At 35.2% G+C, this 21,518-nt stretch overlaps 1 protein-coding gene, 1 long non-coding RNA gene and 1 other non-coding gene across 3 annotated transcripts; all 3 read right to left on the bottom strand.

The window, feature by feature from the left end:
- Window positions 1-1,759: 1,759 nt before the first annotated feature.
- Window positions 1,760-12,492, bottom strand: LOC129887264 (probable serine/threonine-protein phosphatase 2A regulatory subunit B'' subunit TON2). Its single transcript, XM_055962296.1, has 12 exons — window positions 12,044-12,492; window positions 11,262-11,353; window positions 11,100-11,162; window positions 10,768-10,866; window positions 9,693-9,851; window positions 8,797-8,868; window positions 8,536-8,668; window positions 8,269-8,333; window positions 6,979-7,054; window positions 6,029-6,130; window positions 3,232-3,424; window positions 1,760-2,340 (listed from the first exon to the last, which is right to left on the bottom strand). The coding sequence occupies exons 1-12, from the start codon at window positions 12,183-12,185 to the stop codon at window positions 2,100-2,102; spliced, it is 1,437 nt and encodes a 478-aa protein (XP_055818271.1). The 5' UTR covers window positions 12,186-12,492; the 3' UTR covers window positions 1,760-2,099.
- On the bottom strand, window positions 2,982-3,099 carry LOC129888175 (small nucleolar RNA snoR104). Its single transcript, XR_008766596.1, has one exon. It is a non-coding gene; the product is annotated as a small nucleolar RNA snoR104 (small nucleolar RNA).
- A 3,479-nt stretch (window positions 12,493-15,971) lies between the features above and the next one.
- LOC129884947 (uncharacterized) lies at window positions 15,972-18,273 on the bottom strand. Its single transcript, XR_008766007.1, has 2 exons — window positions 18,066-18,273; window positions 15,972-16,586 (listed from the first exon to the last, which is right to left on the bottom strand). It is a non-coding gene; the product is annotated as an uncharacterized LOC129884947 (long non-coding RNA).
- Between the last annotated feature and the right edge of the window lie 3,245 nt (window positions 18,274-21,518).

Genomic DNA, 21,518 nt, shown 5'->3' on the forward strand with positions numbered 1-21,518 from the left:
CTCCAATTTTGGGTATGCATAAGTAGACACTTAAACTTGTATATAGTTGAACAAGCAGACACACATGTCCTACGTGGCATAATACACATAAGACGCCCCACGTATGACGTGATTTGCCACTTAAGACGCCACTTAGGATGTATGTATCTATTTGTTCAACTTTATATGAGTTTAAGTTTCTATTTATACACACCCAAAGTTGGAGCACATAAATATTAGTTAAGGCCAAGTTAAATGACATATTTATTTATTACGCCTTTAATTAGTTATGTATATTTGGACACACAACTATAAGCTATCAATTCAACTGATCAACCAGCTGCTGCAAATGCAAAAAGTAAGTTGTTATGTGTCTCTGGCTAAGAAACTATAGGTAGAGTCTCATAAAGAGGAGAAAACAGTTAGATGTTTCTTGTCTCTGGTGAAGAGACTAGCCAGCCATAAAGAGGAGGAAAAAATTAATAATAATCTGAAAGAGAGGTGCTGTTGTTTTCAATATGCTGTCAGTGTCTAGTAGGGATCGGATATGTGTTATAATATATGTGCATTTCTCCATTGCTCAATATGTAAATGCAGGTATTTTATAAAAACCTATTATGCTATGCTATGTGTAGTGGAATGCAATTGGTTACCAACTCCAGTGGTCCTAACTCCCATTTGCTTCTTTCGCTCTCAAGAAAATATAACTCTTCTCGTTTAATTTTGTGCTCTTAAACATGTCACGTGAAAAATTGAAATTAAAGAGTTAGCAAAAAAAAAAAGAGATATTTTTTTTGAACGGATTAAGACGGAAAATAAGACAAACAAATTGAAACGGAGGAAGTATTATTTTTGGTGCTACTTATGGGTCGTTGTTTACTTCTTTATTTCTTTCTTTTTCTATTTCGTCTCTTCTTCATTACAATAGATTTCTTTTTCCTTTTTTTATTCTAATGGGTATCTAATGCCTCAATCTTAGAAATCTATAAACAAACTATATGTCAAATCTTAAACTAGGTGAGAGGACTATACAAAATAACTCCTTAACTATACTCCATTTTAATCATCTCAATATTGCTAAATAACTATCTTTAAAGGCAACGAGTGTACCATGTGCTATGCAGGACAAAGTTCTTATACATCACGAATATTCAGTGTGGATAAATAGATTCTTTTGTTTTACAAGAATTTTAATTAGAAGAAAATATTTGAGAAATGAAAACTGAAAAGGGGTCGGCAAGTACTGCATCAAACAATGATGGTGAAGCCAGTAAGCAAATTTCTTAGAAAAAGAAAATATTCAATATAGAAGATATGAAAACAAGAACTAAAGGTTTCAAATTGGAGAATGAAGTAGAATGGAGACGGGGTCTGGACCAGTTTGCACACACCTCGACTAATTCTACAAAATACCTTTCACCTAACTATATCCACCAAGGCTAGAAAAAATAGAAAAAAATTACCTGGCGTTTTGTATCTAATGAAATTTGAACTTAAGATCTCATAATGCTTAACCCACTTCATTGACACCACACTCTTGGGTGCTTCTCTTTTTTTGTTCTGTTAGCATAACATCATCTCTTGCACGCTTCAAAGGTGTTAATTTGGTTTCAACTTCTTTTTAGCAAGTACTTTTGTTTCGACTTGAGTCAGATTCAAAGAGATATATCTTAGTCATAAGAACTCTAGACAGTAGTAGTTTCTCGCAGTACAACAGTTTCATATTGATAAAACTCAAAAAGTTCATGAAAAGCATAATATACTTGGCCAAAGTCAGAGATGATACAAGAGAGCAGGAAAACCTCACATAGCTTTTTCATTAAAAGACTTGTAAAACATGCTCAATTTTGTTTGGGTATGGCTCAGTTAACCAAGCAACATGCACCTTCGATTTAGTATCCATCTCACATTACAGGAATCTCTCAGCTATACGAGATTTCAACGCACAATTTCTGGAGGTTTGTTCAGCATCCAAGAAACTGCCTTAGTGACAGCATCGTTAGCCACTTCCCATTCACACAACTAAGAATAGCCAAATTCTCTGCATACATAGGATAATCTACTCTGCAAACTAGGATCTGATGTTAGCGCAATTACAGATGATTGGCTCTTTGAATCCTTCATCCCTCTTCTTGGGGTTCTTCCTCTTCCTGTAGAAGATTTTCCCTGTTGTCATGGGCCCAAAAACCACGCACGTCTATAAGCATGCTTGCAACTGTGCCACCTTGTTTGCATGATAGCAAATCAGCCAGTGATATCCTCAAAGGGTCAGCCGGCTTCACCATATCCCATATTTCATCCCTTACATCCTCGATGCATAGTTCATAGTTCCCTCCTTCAATCCATTTTTGATGGACATCTCTGTTTTTTTTATAAAAAAAAAAAGGACATTTCATATCAGAAATGAACACAATATAGTGGTATGCTCAGTGATAAAGGAATAAATCTGACTTTTAGATATGAATACTTATCCCTATCTGAGATGATGTAAAATGTGTAACGGACTGGGAAAATATGAACCTAAATCATTTTTGGTATTTGGTTGGACATAAGTCGTTGCAACATAATATTAATGGAGAGAGGAGGTGGGGAATGTTACCATGTTACCAAAATATATTCTTCAGTTCTAAACAACAAAATACAAAAAGATCTTCTTAAAAGGAAAACATTTTGCATCATACCAAATAGGCCTTAATCTGGACACTGAAAGAAATTCTGGAGCAAATGATGGTGACCAACACCTAGATGGTCAACTCAAAACCCTCTACCTTTCATGAGTTTTTGTTCTCTTCTCCACATTCTATTTGGTGTACAAGGGAGAGGTAAATGTTTCTTTTAACCCCTCCCTAGGAGCTCCCACCTTTTTTGCTCCCTTGGTGACTCGAACTCACAACCTTCGGATTGGAAGTGAGGGGTGCTTACCATCCGAGCAACTCCCTCTTGTCAAAAAGTTGAAAAAATAGTGCAATTCAGCCTATTGAATGGATGGTAATTCAATAAGCTGATGTATCTGGTTATTTGAGACTTGCAGCACTATCTCAGGAACCACAAGCAGGAAACCCCAGAAACTCTTTTTAGGAAGACTGAATCAGGATACATCTCAACTTTTATGTGATTCCTTCTTTCACTTCCATATTTCAAGTTTTCTTTTGTCAATTTGGAATAAAAAATACAAAACAACAATGTACCACTAACTAGACAGGAGGAAAAAATTTCCTCAAAGCAAAAAATACAACTTCATGTTCCTTTTACCTGAATAGAGTGTGAATATCCGCTGTAGTTAGGAAACCCCTTCCTTGGAGATCAAGACACCTGAACAAATATGTTAGACCCTCCGGGGCATCCTTGTTTTCCAGGGCTAGAACGAAGTCAAGAAAACTTTCAAAATCCATTTCACGGGCATTGCCGCCTCCAATTTTTCCACGTCGAACATGCTCGTCAAACACTAGTAATTACAAACCAAAAGAAGTTCACAACAAACATACAGATTCAATCCTTGTAATATACAAAAGCAATAGGAGGTTCAAAAATAAAAACACCAGAGGACTTCTGACTGTACAGATGAGCGATGCAAAATGGAATGAGATAACAGTAAGGAGCAAACATTATGAGAGAAAAAGATAGCTATTAGATGAAACAGGCCAAGAGCTTTCTCTGGCAATCCACTGCATCATGTTACAAACAGCAAGGCAAGAAAAGTAACATGATGTGGCTGAAGTTCATTTGGAATGTTTGCATTATTTCCTCAAGGGGAAGGCAAGATAATTTTAGGTGCATGCAAATGGAACACTTCAGGATAAATCTATCTTAAAAGGCTGCAAATTTTCATCTAGAGTCTGAGCTGTAGATACCGTAAACATGACCAACAGAGGAGAAGATTATTACAGTAAAGTGGGCAACTACATTGATGATGGAGGTAATGTTGGTAGTGTTTAGATTACATATTAATCTTTTTTTAAAGATAGAACACTTCCAGATGTTATTTTTAATCCTTATGACGTCTCCAAGTGTTTTATGGTGCCTAACAATTGAAGTGTTCCCAATTTGAAGGTAACTCAACAGGTGGCGCCAGAACTGATTCTAGCAATGAGGCAACGTAGGACTTCGATGATGGCAGCAAGACAAGACCTACCAGTAGTGCCTATGGGGGTTATGAGAACACCATCAATTGCTTGACCAGTGCTAATACTCTCTTAATATTGAGAATATTTTGGAGAAATCTACTCAAAATCCAGCGAAAAGACCCTTGATGATGGTGCCAGATTGGAGTGCCATGACAGCAGCAACTGGCAAGGAACTCCCTTGGTGAGACAGCTCGTCCATCAAGGAACCTTTGCCCACTGCCCTATCATGGCGGTGCCAGATTGGACTACAATGTAGTGCTGGCAAAATGGATAAAATATCCAAGTATCTATCTGCCACGTCCAATTAAAAGTGGGTTGGAGAATCGCTTTGTTCGATTTATTTACATAGGATCAAATATGGAAAGCCCATATTATCCGCTTTAAAAACCGGATAAACCAACAACAACAACAACATACCCAGACCTTACCACTACCTCAGGGAGGTAGAGAGGCTGTTTCCGAAAGAACCTCAGCTCAAATGCAGCAATCCCAGATACAAAGAAGAAAATATAGCAAGACACCAGAAAATAGTGCAAAGTCTACCAGAAGGGAGCAACAATCAATAACAAAATAGTGCAACAATCGAAACACAATGAACAACAAAAAGGGGATAAACCATGGGTCAAAAATGGATAACAACCAATCAAAACATTTCAAGTCTCTCTTAACACTCCTTGTCACCAGATGCCCAGTGTAACAGAAACTTGGTGGAGTTCTTCAATGTCTGAAGTCCTTGTTTCGTTCAATGAGTTCATTCCCGTTTTCATGTTTCTATGCAGTTACATCTTGCATCTTTTTTTTTGAAACTGAAGTTACATCTTACATTTTTTTCTTCATATTTATTGTGTTCACTCTATTTTCCATTCAAATTATCTCCAAAGACATTTAGATCCCTTTATATGACACAGACAATCAATTTTTTATTCAAAGGAAGATGTTATATTTAGTTTCAAACAACTGCTAATTATTACTCTCAAACTCTTTTAATAGTTACTTCTATATTATTTCACAAATCACAATAAATAAGAAACAAAACACATTTAGAAACGAGATTAATTTGGCAGTTTCAATTTAAGGCTAGTTTCCTATTTGTTAGCTCTGCTTTTTTTTTCCTGTGAATACGAGTTTATTGGGTAGCACTGTATTTTTTTTCAGTTTCATGTTTGGCTATTTTATCAGTTATATTTTTGTTCATCTCAAATTGGAGACAATCAAGCTCTCTTTACTTTAGGAGTTACTACTGAAAATCTGAAATTTGTGTTCAGTATTATCTACAAAAGATCAGTACTCTGTTGAATCATTCAATTGATGGTGCTATAGTGTCTGTAGTTGGATAAGTATGTGTGGAGGGAGATCTATATGAACAAAGCAAGAAGGAAACCAATGGTGAAGATATGATAACATATAATGGGAGGCTAGGAATTCTCCGAATAACGACTTAAAGACATTGATGATATGGACGGAGCAGATATTTTATTCGTTTCTATTTAACCCATTTCAATCCCACTCATCTCTAATCTGACCGGCCCATTTGCCAGCACAATTACCATCAGAGCAGAAATTGGCAAGGAAATCCCTTGATGAGACAACTCTGAGCTCACCCATTCTGGAACCAATGCCCACCAGTTAGGCCCCAGTATCAAAAGAAGTGACAATGGCTAAATCCCTACCTAGTTTAGACTGGAGAGCAATTTTAAAGCAAATTCCTAGGTTTAGTGTCAGGTAGGTATCTTGGACAGCAAGGTTTCAACGTGAACTGCAGGAGTGACTCCTATAGGACAGCTTCAAGCAATAATTGCAGAAAATGAAAGAAATGGTTAGGAAAAGAGACCACAGCTGCAGTGGACCACACATCTGAAACATCCCATAGATCCTCAAGAAAGATACATTAAATGGAGCATCAGCATAAGCAGACTCAGTTTTACCTCTTTCAATGAAGATATCTGTTAGTGTACCATCCGCATATTCCCTAAGCTCCTGCTTGCTCAATGTTCCATTCATATCTTTATCAAGAGCAAGAAACATGTCTGCATAATTCATATAAGCATATTGATCATAAATCAAGGAAGGAAGAAGAGGACCAGTACCCAGAAAAATAAAAAATTTAAAACAAGAAAACAGCAAAGAGAGAAAGACAGAGTGGGGGAAAAGGAGAACAAGAAGAATAAGAAGGGAAAGGAGGAAACTGTGGAGAAAAGCGGGGAGTAATAAGAAAGGCATGTGAGCGTAACTACAATGGAAATTGGAGTATTGTGCTTCCCACAACAACCACATAAGCAAGTATGTGGACGTATAACTACCTGTTTTCTCCACTGTATGTCGTTTGTATTTGAACTCTCACCAGCTCATGTATGACAGATTCAACCAATCTTTTAATGCATGACCAAGTATTGAGAAAATTGGAAGCACTAAACTGGCAACCTTTGTTTCCTATCACCTAATAAGTACTTAAGAAAACTTATTTTTTGTAGCCAGGATAACCACTTACACACCTTACAGTTATGTATTTACTAGGCATACTATGTGGAACTATACTCATTCAAAGGGTAATAATATATCAGAGCTGGTAAACTAGCAGACAAAATGGTCCAGGAGTCGGGCAACCTTGGAACTATAACATAAACATACTGCAACCAAGGCTTACAGTACAACTGGTAAGAGTCTCACACAATAGGTGTGGGCTTGATTCTCACTATTAACTATCCTCTTCCCCTTCCCGTTCCCAAATCCCCAATCTAATAACATACCGCAACCTCAATTCCCAATGAATGAGCGGAAACTCAAAGACAGCTCCAACAAAAGCTGGGTAGAAGGAAAGCAGTAAAAAAAGTATGACATCGAGCTGCTTCTAGATTAAGAAATTCAAAGCACTGACCACAAATCCGCTGTGCGGAAGTCAAGGAAAACCAATTTTCAGCTTGTTCTGTGTCAGTAACTTCTTCCTCAGTTTCCTATAGAACAAAAAATGTGAACATGTCATCCTCAAAATAAAAAAGAAAACTAATGCAACAGCAGAGTCGTACTTTTAAAATAAATAGGGAAACTACAGTTATATGTTTCTACCGAATATAATGAATGTTTGCTTGGTGATAGTTTGTAAAAGTTGGTTTGCTTGACAAAAAACTATGCAAATAACTTCGATAAGATTATGCAAAATAATAACCTGGGATCGTTTCTTTTATGTGTTTCAAAGTTCTGGTAACAGCCAAATAACCTGATTTTACTTCTCAACCCACAATTTTAAAACAATAATATTTAGCAAAATACTAGAGTTGCAAAAGATACCAGAAGTTGACAAAACTAATTTGAGATACAAAAGTTTCTTCAGGTATTTCACCAAATCCCAAAATATAGCTTAAACAATGATAATCTGACAATAGCTCCTTGGAAAGCATTTCTGAACTTAGCCAGAGAATAAGCAATATGTCAGATCTGAATCTCTCATTAGTTCAGAGCTTTAATTCCATCCTTTTACATTCTAATTTAGAAGGTCCACGAACTCAAAGTAAGTCATCACTTTATTGTGTTCCTCCAGTGAGTCAAATTACTCAACTGAAGCTCAAACATGGCATCTGGAATTAGTGGATGTTTGGCCATGTTCCATTGTGAAATTTGAAAAAAAGTAGTTTTTGTTTTCAAAGTGAAAAAGATATTTGAAAATTGGAGTTGTGTTAGTCTATGAATACAAATTGGAGTTGTTTTTGACTTTTTGTGAGTAATTTGGAGTGAAAAAAGTGAAAACACCTTTTTGTCGTTTTTCAAATTCTTGAAAGTTCTGGAGTTCAACTCCGGAAAAAAAGTAAAAAACTTTCATGGCCAAACAAAAGCATTCATCATCCTCACCCCCTCAAATTCCCCTTTTAAGTGCATTCTAACACAAAAGCAAACTGGAGTAAATGAGGGAAGAAAGTTTGATTATAAGGAATCCACACCTTAAATTTTGCTGAAGAAGGTGCTACATGTAAGAAGTTAAATCAAGGCTGATTAAAATGAAGGGCTATGAGCATTTCCTTTAGGATTGAGAATTAAGCGCAACTAAAACTGTCACACAAACATATGACAGCTAAACTGGCATACACTTGAGAGAACTTGTGCAATATTTATCTATAGCTATTAAAGCAAGCTTAATTGCATAAAGCTGTAGTAGACAACAAGAAGAATTTACCTGGTGAAGTTCCATCAACTCTTGGAGACAGTTGCTGAGTAATATCTTTTTTATGCATGCCTTACCTGTTGGGGTCAACATTGCAGTTCTCAAGCTAAATTCAGGTAATAACTGTATAAAAAGAGTTTGTCTAACAGCCCAACATAAGGGCAATGAACATCTAATGGATTGGGGACGTAAAGTAAGAACATATGTTCTTGGAAAAATTATTGATTTGCTGGATACATAAAAGAAGGAGTACCACATAGGACAGCTGGTAACACAAACCTCGTCTATGGGGATCACAAAAGAAGAAAAATTTGTGTGCAGCTATACGGCAATACATTTGCACAAAAGCTGCTGGCATGTCTCGAAGCTGTGCTAGGTTAGGAATCAGGCCCCGTATATAGGCTTCCATTTCCTGTTTGACCCCCGAAAAAGTGCATATGTGAATTCAATTAGCCTAAGTGAGCTAACGAAGATGATAACTGTATAAGGCAAAAAAGAAATGTGTAAAACATTGGAGTTGAGAATAGTGAAGAACCATACATTGGGTTGAAGGAAACCATCAGAGTCTTCATCAAGCTCACTCATATCAATTCGGGCTTGAGTAAGTGAAACCTAAAAAGCAGAGAAATCACATTACATATGCAAAAAATCTGATACAGACAGCTTAATACCTTTTCCTAATTTATTTTAAGCTGAGATTAACTCTCCATTTAGAGTAAGCCAAGAAGATGCATATTCTTCCAGAGGACCGAAGACTACTCATCAAGTTCCAAGAAATAACAAGTATCAAATGACCAACTTTCTCAAAATTGAAAATATGGAAGGAACAACAGAACTTTTGGTCACCAACATCAAAGTGACCATTACATCTCGCAAGATGAACCCTCATTAGAAAACCATGTCCAAGTAGCTTGCCTGCAGGAAGCTTTCAGAATATCTCTTTTAACTGAGAAAAACTTCCAATAATTACGCATTATAAAATTCTTACAGAGACGAAATGCCATACTATTTTGTTTCAACAGAAGTTCCTGTTCAAAATAAGTCTAAGTAGAGATACAGCAAGATCTGCAAATAACTTACTAATTCAATTATAGAATTGGAGGGACAGCCAATTCACGGTGCCTCCAGTTTTTTTTCCAGATAAAATAGAGTTCATTTATGCAGTTCAGAGAGGTGCAATCCTGTAAGGAAAAATTCACTCTCTCTTCTCAAGAGCTGAATTATATTTACATTTTTCCTTTCTTTAGTTCCTTCACATTTTCCTTCTTTTTCTTCAGGAAGATCCATGACAAAGACATTGAATGCACATGATGTGATTTGATCATTCCAACAAGTTCATGTCAGGGACAGGGGAGGAAATCTGAGTGTATTAAACACTGTTGAAGGAAGAAAATTAGAACTAAAGGATTTTGCAGTGAGGGGTTGATAATACTCACTGTACGCATCACATAAAGGTAAAATGGCAGGATGGCAATTCTCCCTGATTCATCCTTCTCAAACTTCATGAAATTTGAAGGACTGAAAAAGCGGCGACATTTAGGTCCTATTTGTTCTGTACAGACAGAGGCAATGTGGCAAAAGTCTTCATAATTCATCTAAACAAGACAGAATAACTTCCTCAGCATTTATAAGTATAACAAGAAAGCAAATAATTATTACATGTAATAATGATATAACAACAATAATAAATGAAGAAACTTCATGTCTGCTTTCTTCAGATGGCTCAAAACAATGTATATGGTTAATTGCTCAAAAAAAAAAAAAAAGGGGGGGGGGGGGGGGGGGGTGCAACCGACATAAATGAGAAGCAGCTAAAGATATAGTCAAGCAATTAGATATCTTTAAAAGCACATCAACAAGGAGAAAATTAAACAAATGTCTGGAGAATGAGGAATACACCCATAAACACTTAATACCTATTTCATCAACATTTTCAGATTATTATTAGCTGATCCAAAGTAAATGGGAAGTAGGATTCAAGCGACTGGAATGATTAGGCATGTCAGCCATTCAGCCGGAAAATCGAAATGATGACGACTCTAATATTGTCCATTCTAACACTTACTGAATTATAGTCTCAAACTCTAAGTTCAACACATAGAAATCTGCTGACAGTTCTCTGAATGATGCACCTATGTGTCTGTGTAGGTGCCTTTTGGCAAACTCAGTTTAGACATTTCCAAATAAAGGAGACTGTATGGAGAACCTGAATATGCTACAATTTATATCAACACATTACTATATTATGAAGCTACTAAGATTAACACAAAGGAAACTATGATTGAGGCTAACCAGCTTCATTAAAAAGATGGCAGTTTACCAATCACTTACTCAAAAGAAAGGAAAGAGAAAACAACATAGAGCTGGAGTGAGTGCAAAATATCTGTCCATATGTATATAGTGTTAGTGTGTGTGCAAACATGAGACAGAGAGGAGACCCTCCCAAAGAGTATCTCACTTGATGCTGGCTATTGAAGTTTAAACTGCATGAAAGTTAAGTTGAGGTCTAACCTTTTCTGCACCAGTTGCATCATCTATCACACAGTTCTCTCTTAAGCAGACCCACATAGCATCCAAATCATCAGCATTCAGCAAGAGGTCAGATTGTTTCTGAACAAATACAAGTAGTTGATTAACTTCATATATTTTCACAAAAATGAGCTATAACAATAGCAACAATCCCAGTGACGCTGTTTTCGCAACATGATGGCTATCAACCAGAAAACCAGAACCCCTCGGAAATAACAGAGAGAAGCTCCTTGGCCGCACTGGAAGACTGGACCTCAATGCTCAAGGCTTTTCAACTAGTAACCATATCCAAACCAGGAAAAGGGTATTAATACCTTTAAAAATCGGTATTTTGCCAGCCTCTGAACTCTATGACTAATAGATCCCTCTTCAGGTTTCTATAAGAAAGAAGAAATGATAGAAGTAGTAAGGATGAGAATAGGAATGAGGTAGGAACAACATAACTTACACTATCTTATAAGAATGAAGTGTGATACCTTCTTATAAAAGCTAGGAATTGTGCCAGCTTCAGCACTCTTTTGTTGCTTCTCCTTAAAAATATCTAGCAATATTCTTTTTGTTTCAAGCTCTGAATGAAAACAAGGTGACATAGTCAGACGACGCATACTGCACATAGATTCATTATTTACAAATGCCGCTACAGACTTGCATATCAAGAGAAGTGTTAAAACAAACCAAAACATAAAAAATAAAAAAAAAGGTCTTGACACAGAAAATGTTTGAATCACTCATCTTAACAAATGTAGGAGGGAAAAACTAAACAAACAAATTAGCTTAGAAAATCCAACTATGCAAATAAAAACCAAAATAGTTACAGAAAACTAATCCATCCCGAAGTGAGAAATGCGTAGTCAATTTGAAACCATTGGACACAAGAGTGCAGAACAGTCGCCCACATGAATTCTAGATGGACCTTTTGATCAATAGAAAACAAGTAAAATATCAAACAGTGTTCTTTGCTACAACGGCATGAAATGCATGATAATATGGGAGAAGCTCATCAACAGTTGTATACAGCAACAAAAACAGAGCCCATCTTGATCCCAAACTATTTGAGCTGTATAAATCCTCTACATCCAACTTCTTCCTATTTTTTCAGCTCTTTATGTTCCAAATTTCAACTAGTATATAAAGGAAAATAAAGAAAAAGCTGAAACAGTAAATTAAAAAAAAAAAAGGAAAACACATAAACAAGTTCTGGTAAACCACACGAATCGGAGACTGCTCAAAAGAGTAATTTTTTTCAGGAAAGACTGACCCATTAGTGCTTCAGACCCAAGACCCGCACCGGATCCGATGTATCTTCGGAGGTTTCGGACCCAAAGCATTGAGGATGGCGGGGGAATCTTTCGCTGCGCCAGAGCCTCAGTGCCTTCTCCATCGCTTGAGCCACTGTACATTGCTTGAGCTGCCTCTTCTTAAGAACCCACCCAATTCCCAAAAGAAAAACGAAAAAGACGATTTTTAACTGGAGAAATTTCTCAAATGAGGTTTGATTTCGATGAGTTTCAAGCCCTAGAAATGTAGATAACAAGAGTGAACCAACCAGAAGCCTCTCGATTCGTTGCTCTGTGGAGCTCGATCCGTTGAGTCCACAGGGAGCGTAGCGTGGCTATGCAGAAGAACACAAGTCGGAGGAGAACAAACGGGAAACTAATATAGAGTTTTTTATGTTTGGAAATTCAGGAGAAAACAATCCTCTGATATTTTTATCCTCAACTCATATTTTGTTGTTTTGCCCACCAAAATTCTTTTTTTTTCTTTTTAATTTGACTCAATACTTAAATTGACCACCAAATTACACTCAGTGACCTTATATAAATGGGTGATGTTAAACTTTTAAATCCCTATTTTAATCATGCATAAATCTTTAAGGTTATAATTTGTTATACTTAAAATTTCGTTAATATATCAAGTGAAGTCTAAAGTTAAAAAAATATGCACCTCTAAAATTATTTTTTATAAATTATATGTATACGTTTTGGAAGGGGAGCCTTGGAGTAACTGGTAAAGTTGTTGTCATGTGACCAGGAGGTCACGGGTTCAAGCCTGGAAACAGCCTCTGGCAGAAATGCAAGGTAAGGCTGCGTACAATAGACCCTTGTGGTCGGGCCCTTTCCCGGACCCTGCGCATAGCGGGAGCTTTAGTGCACCGGACTGCCCTTTTTTTTTTATATGTATACGTTTTGATTTTAAATCTAAAAAGGACCAAATATAAAAACTATTGAAATTTGAACTAAAATATTCCTTTAGTTATTGCACCAAGAAATAGAATAAAAATGGTCTGGTCATTGTCCAATTATGCACCTATTGCGTTAATAGACCTGCAAGTCTCTTGTGTCTTTCGAAATTTATTTCTTTATCGAAATATATCTCATCTTGAAAAAGATGAGCGAGCTTCTTCGTATCAACATGTAAAGCTTGATGTCTTTTAAATTATCTTTGAGGGCATTTAAATTTTTTACCACTTTTTTCTTATTTGTACAACTTAACATTTTTGATTCTCTGTTTTGCCCCTATTTTCTTTTTTTATTACTTAAATTGTTCCACGCAAAGTAGTAAATATAACAAACATTATGACCTTTTTAACAAGCTTTAAAGAGTTTGAATGGAGATGACGTCAACAAAAGCAGATGATTTTAGTGAGAATTTATATATAGAAAAATTCTTTACATTTGAATCACAGTATTAACAATTTAAAATATTTTTAAAATATATTAAAATTTTAATTAACTTTTAAAATTTTATATGTGCCACATAAATTAGGATAAAAAGAGTAACACATATATAAAAGAAAAACACATGTTACTTATTTTGTCCTAATTTATGTGGCTAGCACATATAAAATTTCAAGAGTCAATTAAATTTTTAATATATTTTTAAAATATTTTAAATTGTTAATACTGCGATTCAAATCTAAAGAATTTTTTTATATATAAATTCTCACTAAAATAAGAAGAAGATGGTAAAAAATTAAAAAGCCCTCGAAGATAATTTAAAAGACATCAAGCATACTTGTTGATACCAAGAAGGCTTACCCACTCTTCTAATAAGTAGAAAAGTCAGATCATATATGTGTACCTAACTGTTATTCCTAATAAAATGTAAAAGAATCATAAAAGAATACGAATTATAAACCAATACTTAGGTAGTAGAAAAGTATGAAAATTAAGAAGATAGGAAAATACAACCCTAACATGAGTCAATGAATTCTAGGATTCCTCCAGTGTGACTCGAATCCAGGACCTACCGGTCGTGGGTGGAGGTGCTTAACCAACTGAGCAACCCTCACTTGTCAATGAATTCTAGGATTGATTATGCATTTATGGGGGAACTCTTTGTACTCTAAAACCAAAAGAAATATAGTATGACTTGATCTTTTATAAAGACTTTTATCCTCAAAAACATCTGGAGCTTCTTTCTTTCCGCACAATCCACTTGTAACTACTTTCCATTGCCCCAATCCCAGGCTCCTCCCAGCTAGAAAAAGTAGCAACAATGTTGCTAGGCATCGCCCAAGATATGCCTTTAATACTGATAAAAATCTCTCATAGTTGGTGTAATATTTTAAAATTTTCTGAGCTAAGATTGGAAACATTCTTTGTATGTGTCTAGGTCCGTACTTGAGTGATTCCTAATTAAGCATAGATGTTAAAGTCAATTCTATAGTGTGGAAAGAGTTTTGGGGATGAATTAAGGTCATAAGAATCCTTTAAAACAAAATTGAGTTGATAGATTCTTTATTGATTGAGTTCCATATAAGTGTTTTACTTGGATCAACTTCAAACAAACATATCTATTAAAATATGAAGTTATGTGTCCAAATACCCATCAAATTAAAGGCCTTCAAGTCTTTTTTCGAACTCCACTGACACCTCATTAATATGGGTAGAAAAGTTATGTCGATTTTATCAAAAGATAGCGAGTTGACCGACTCACTAGAAGCACACGTGGACCACACATGCGTGTTGCGCAATGCCAATTGCGAACCACACTTCGTCCCACATATGGTATCGACGAAAACCTCTATTTAAGTTTGTTTTCATCCAAAAACTCCATTATTTCGATATACTTTATTCTCTTTTTTCATTCACATTTTTTCCATTTTATTTCTCTTATTTTTATACTAAAGAATAAAAAAAATGAAATAAGAATAAGAAACTCGAATAATGATAATCAAAGAAGTCAAAAAATAATTCATGTGTGAAAAAAATTAAATATACCGATAAACTTTGTTAGAAAAAAAATCATGTGTGGGTATTTTTTTTTTTTTACTTTCTCAAAAAAAAAAAAAAATATATATATATATATATATATATATATATATATATATCCGTACATGATTTTTTAAAAAAATAATAATATTTTTTTCACTTCTTAAGATGAAAAGAGTATATGTGAGTCACTCTTGTAACGGTGGGGTGTAAGCCACTTTTATAACGATGGGTATATGTGAGTCATTTGTGTAACAGCAGGGGTATATATGAGCTAGTTTCATAACAAAGGGTATATCAATTCTAAATGACAAAGTTGAGGGATATATCAAGACCTTTTCCCATTAATTAATTATAGATGTGTTTTTTTCATTAATTCAAAATTATCCTTTTGTTGTATTCACAACATTTAGATCTCGAGCCAATTAATTCACAGCCATATCCCCAAAGATTTAATTCACTTAGGCATTGACTCCCTCCTTTAAATGTCAACGAATAAAAGGTTGTTGATTCAAGAAATTAATAAAAATCATCTTAAGATATAAAAACTCACTCAGTATGTCAGTAAGTACTTTTTATATTATCTCTGAAAAGCAAATTCACATTCTTTTTAAACTAACGATGTGTCAATTGTAGAAATTACTTGTGAAAGTTGAACATGAGTAGAAATAAATATTTCACTTAAAATCCAACGTGTCCATGAACTTTTATTGCACATTTTGCAAGTGACATAAATTTTTTAGGCCTCGACTTTTAACAAGATTGCCTGAGATAGTTCTTGAAAATAATGCTTTTGGCAAAGACAAATGCTAGAAGAAACTTAATCAAATAGTCGAGAACTACTAAAATAGTTGTACCCATAAGTCACATTTTCTCTCTTGGATGAACAAAGTCATATAATCATTGACCATAAAAAAGCATAATATCCAAGCATTTGTTTTCAACATCATTATGGGTCAGGAGTCTCAAAAATGCCAAGAAATGTACATCAATTTTTACTAAGTGGGATATTGTTTTCTTCACATGCCTGTTAACTCATAGCCAACTTTGTCTTTATGATCACGCATCATCACATAAGGAGTGATATCCTTATAGTTGACAACTTCAATTTAGTATTGAGCACAAAAGAAAAAGGTAGTCACTTGTGTTGGTAAAAACAACTATCTACTTGGTTGATATATAAGAAGATGGAGGCGCCTTACTAGTGGCAACAAATGAGTAACTTACTGACTCCTCAGCTTCGATAATTTTTCGGAGTCTTTCTTGAAGGACTCGAACTCGACTCTCGATTTTACGGAGCTTTCTCCATCTATAAGCAAACCAAAGCCCAAATCCCCCATACATAACTATAAAGGAACCCCAAACATAGGGGTAAGTTTCTGCATTCTCTTTGATATTCTGGTATTGTTCTTGTATCTTGTCTGCCCAATTAGTATATGGGTAGCTTCCCAACTGCTTTTTCGCTTTAGCTGATTGTTGACTACCTTTACTTTTTTCCCTAAGAAGTCTTTATTGGTTCCATGATTTATCACTTGAATTTGTACTCAAAAAGAGAAAATCACCCGGTAGATGTTTGTTGCTTGGCTGCTAGAAAAAAGAGCAATACTTGGTTACTTGGAGGAAGAACATTATCCAATACTACAAATATCTGAGATTATATTGTCTAAAGCCTCCATGGGAGGCACACAATATTCTCTAATATGCAGAAACTAAAAGTAAAATTACTTTGATACTATAACATTTGCAATTTATTTCGAGTTAGTACATAGTACTTATTTACACGCTATGATGCAAACAATTTACGGCCTAACAATCTATCTAAACCCGAAGAGGCATCTTAACAGCATATCCAAGATGTGTTTCATTGTATCTAGAAGGTTTCGCCAAGGATACTACCAATCTCTTGCTTTTTCTGTTTCACAGTATCTTGACACCAAATGCTATTGAAATTATGTATACTTTCAAAAAAATACAAACCAAATAGTTATGCCTTTGGGCTTTGAGAACATCAGAATAAACATCAAATGCCAAATAACATAAATGTTAATATCTTGCCTTTTCTGAAAGGTACTTGGAAAATCAAGAACACGACTATAAAGTCTAAAATACCAACTGATTTGGTCACTAGTTGAGTCATTGAAAGTTAAATATAATGTTCAAGTTTATGGATAATGTAAATCAAGATATCAAGCCCAAATCAGCTAGCCAAAAAGTTCCAAAAGTTAAAAGTGGTTACAGATTACCAACTTCAGAAAAGGATCGCGTAAACTATTTAGATAAATCAAGATATCAAGCCCAAATCAGCTAGCCAAAAAGTTCCAAAAGTTAAAAGTGGTTACAGATTACCAACTTCAGAAAAGGATCGCGTAAACTATTTACAATCCTTCCTTGAAAAGTAAAAGAACTAGAAGAACAATATTGTCGTGATGACTTCCACGGAACACCAAAGAAATTCATGTGTAGACTTTCAATAATTCATTGTCCAGTTTATTCAGACCAACAAAATTTTAATTAAAAGGAATAAAGAAGGTCTATTTAGCTTCAAAATGTGAGCAAGCAATTGTGAATCAGCTTGTTGCTCTGAGACAATTAAACTAAAAATCCCAAATAAAATTTTCAATGTCCATTACCATCCTTTTTATCATGATAACAACTTATAACCGAAGAGAATTGGACCATTAAAGGATCATTTTCCAACTAAATCTTATCTAAATTACATGTCCCGTTATTGAATTCTCCATATATGCAAAAATGATTGGCATATTTCTTTCGGATAGTTCAATTAAATAAACTTTGACCAACATTTTGAAATTTAATCATTTTGATATGATAAAAATTTGACTTGTATCACTTTCTGTGTAATCTGAATTTTAAGTTTAAGAAAATCTAGTCTAATTGGTTAAAATGTTTATGGATATGTGAAAAAACATCAAATAGATCGAGACAGGGAGTTAGCTCCATTAAATTGAAACTATGATTCGTCAAATACCACCATAACTACATGCTTCTAAGTTCTAACTACTAAACAAGAAAATTAATACGTTGTGGAACTACAAAACTAGGTACCTTTAGCTGGAGTTATTTCTCTGCATAGAAATCTTGATCTTTCGTGAAAAATTCTTCCTCTTTCTAGCACATATGCGAATAAGCTAATTGAATCGTAGTTACCGAAGAGAGAAGATCGTCTAAGGTGAAAAGGGAGGGAATGGGGAGGGGGGAGTAGGGTTTATGAAAGGGAGAAAAATAAAACTACTACACAGACATCCAAGCGGATATCGAGTTAACTTCCTTCTACTATTTTATTTTTATTGCCTTTCAACCCTCTAAAATATTGGATTGATAAACTTTGATGTGATTTGCTTGCCTTAACTTTTTTCTTGGCAAATTGTTTTTAAATTTTTTTTTATAAAATACTACTTATTGGAGAAGGATTATGTGTTTGTTAACATTAATTAAATTTAGAAAGGTCACTTTGCTTATAACTAAATATTTTTATAAAATATATTAATCTAGATCATTGAAAGCCCCTTGGATTAATCTTATTTTCAGAAAAATAATATTTTGACTTGATTAATTCTTTATCAATTTCTTTTAATTCAAGATTTCTAAGGAAAAAAAATTCAAAACGAAATAATATGAGAATTTTAAACCACCCAAAATTGGTGTCATATGTACAAGTTATTGTCTCAACAGAAATGAAAAAGGTACAAGGCTATATGTTTCGGTCTTCAAATAGAACAAAACATAAAATAAATAGGCGGCGAGAGTCTGCCGGAGGAGACAAGCTGCTACATCTCACACGTCCAGAAGCTCGGTCCAATCAACAGAATGCTAAGAGTAGGAGGTACCTGGCTCGGATCCTACATAGGTGTAGAAGCAACGGGGTGAGCACCAACAACATGGTACTCAACAAAATGAAAACTAAATCCTAGGTAAAGCAATGCGGAACACAAGTACTCCTGACATCCCAACCACAAACCTCCATAACTACACTCTTGCACTCAGACAATCCAGTCTATACAAAATATACGACAATTATATCAGAATATACCAAACAGTTCACAATTAGAAAGTACAACTCAACAAACACAAGTAATCTCAATCATATATAGCCACAGGATGAAGTAAATGCAAATGCCATATCAAATAATTGTGATGCATGTCTATCCTATGATACACATCCGCTGATCACCTCAGATCGGAACCTATAGGGGCCTCACGTAGACCATGTATCAATTATTATTGTCGGAAGAGACCTTAATCAATATCTACCGAAAGAGACCTCAACCATAATATTCGTCGAAAAAGACCTCGGCAAATCACCTCGACCGGTAGAAATCTCGGTCTCAATATTTAGTATCTCACTCATATCACTTTCTCAGCCATCACAGATAGATATATGAACAAGTAATGAATGAAACAGGATAAATATTAACATATGATGCCATATACTCCACATTCACAAAATAAGTCAATATCTCGTATTCACAACATTTAGACCATTACCCATATCCGAATTTCACGATCACACTTTAAATCATGTAATTCAACTCAATCCGTTAACCCAATACACGCTAATTCACTCACATGGAAAAAAACAAGATTCGACATACTTAACAAATATTAGAATTTCACTTGCCTTAGCCAAAGTCACGATTAACCCAAAGTCATGACTTCCCCCCATCGATGATACTCCAAATCACCACAAGCTAATCAAATATAGACTCACAATCGAAGCTAATGACACTAAAATCAATCAATTCAGGTGAAAAAAGATAAAATGGTCAAAAAATCTCATGTCGGAAAACGAACTCGAAATTTAAATATTTTTAGATGAAAATATTCTTCAAGTAGTCAGGAATCTAATGGTGGAAACCATTCAAAAACGAGGTTAAAAGGAGTTCAAAATCCCCATTTTTCTTTCAAAAGTTCATATTCAAGAAAATCTCAAAATCCTCAATTTGAAGTTATAATCCATAAATAATCAATGGAAATTAAGTATATAATTAGAAATAAGTTACCTAAGAGTTTTGTCGTGAAAAACCTCGAAGAAATCGCCTAATCCGAGCTTGGAATGTCCAAAATTGGTGAAAACACCTTAAACTCTGTCTAAACCCCTCTCAGTTGTCACTAAAGCGACATAGGGTCGCTAAAGCGGACAATCGCTTGTGCGATCTGGGTTTCGCTTAAGCGAACCCCGCTTAAGTGATCTGCCTCACTAAAGCGACATGGGCATCGCTTAAGCGAACGTCGCTTAAGCGACACCCCTCACTAAAGCGACATGGGCATCGCTTAAGCGAACGTCGCTTAAGCGACACCCCTCACTAAAGCGAAGGCACCAGAACACAACACTTGAAATTTCACTGTCTTCAAAAGCCTCCGAAACGACCCTCAGGATTCGTTCGGAATCCCGTGTACACAAATCATATATGCAACCCTACTAAATTCGATGTTCCAGACTCAATGAAATCATCGGAATTCGAATTCGAAGCCTCCTTGATCCGGAATCCAATAAGTCGTCACTAAACTAGTTCCGACACTTGAAATACCCAAAATATCCTCGGGACCTTTAAAAATTATAATGAAGCCATTTATAGCGTTGGGATCACCTCTCAAAACCATTGAAACCATCAGAAATTCAATCCGAGCTCCCGAACCCCAAATGTTGACCAAAGTCAAACTTGGATCAATCTTTAACTCAATTTTCAACTTCGGACCTAAAATCCACGTTTCAACTCCAAATCTAATTTCGACAACTCTCCAAACCAATTTCCACATTTTGGAACTGATAGAATTGACGGAATTTCATTTTGAGACTCGAAACTCCAAATGACTCCAAAACTCGAAATTTGACTACTTAAGTCTCTAAAAACTCATTTCTTTAGCAAAACTTCGACTTTTCACGAGATTTTTAAAAATCAACTTTCAGACCCAACCAAAAATGACTTGAAAAAACTAGCGGGAGGGGTAAAATGATAATTTTATCAAAAAAGTCGAAAATAGCCTTTAGGGTCATTACAATCAAAGTGTGGCATTCAACCGTAGGAGCTAAGTCCATGCCATTTTATACGAGCACCTCATTTACGTGGTTAGCCTCGTGATAGACATGCTTAATTTTTGAGTTCCGTAGAACCATAACCTGCAATTAGAAACAAGACATGATTATAGATTAATATTCGTGTGTGTGATATTAGTTAATGCCCATAATTCAGTCTCAATTAGCAAAGGATAGTACTTTAGATCCCAGGCAAGGCGAAGGCCAACAAAAGTGCTGCAAGTTCATATTCAAAAGCAATTGAACATTAAAGATCAGTGATGTATTCAAAAAGCCATTTACCATTGTGATGGCGAATAATTCCTCCCGTGCTATCCATTTTTTTTTTCTGTTGGGTCGAAAGTTCCATCAATGTTCACTTTAGAGTATCCTGAATTAGAATAATGCCATTTTAATATAAACAATGAGTGTGCATGGACTGCATAAGACAACAAGCGTCGGAGATAAGTAGCAAAATTCGGCGA

This window comes from Solanum dulcamara, chromosome 4 (genome assembly GCF_947179165.1).
Source record: "Solanum dulcamara chromosome 4, daSolDulc1.2, whole genome shotgun sequence".
NCBI classification, from domain to species: Eukaryota; Viridiplantae; Streptophyta; class Magnoliopsida; order Solanales; family Solanaceae; genus Solanum; species Solanum dulcamara.

What these genes read in the sequence shown, in the direction of transcription:
- LOC129887264 (XM_055962296.1), bottom strand. Translation starts at nt 12,185, where the DNA reads ATGTACAGTGGCTCAAGCGATGGAGAAGGCACTGAGGCTCTGGCGCAG. An exon ending in ACCTTTATGTGATGCGTACA is followed by an intron (nt 8,869 to 9,692) that starts GTGAGTATTATC and finishes TCTGCTTTTTAG; the next exon opens with GTTTCACTTACTCAAGCCCG. An exon ending in TTCCGCACAGCGGATTTGTG is followed by an intron (nt 6,131 to 6,978) that starts GTCAGTGCTTTG and finishes TGAATTATGCAG; the next exon opens with ACATGTTTCTTGCTCTTGAT.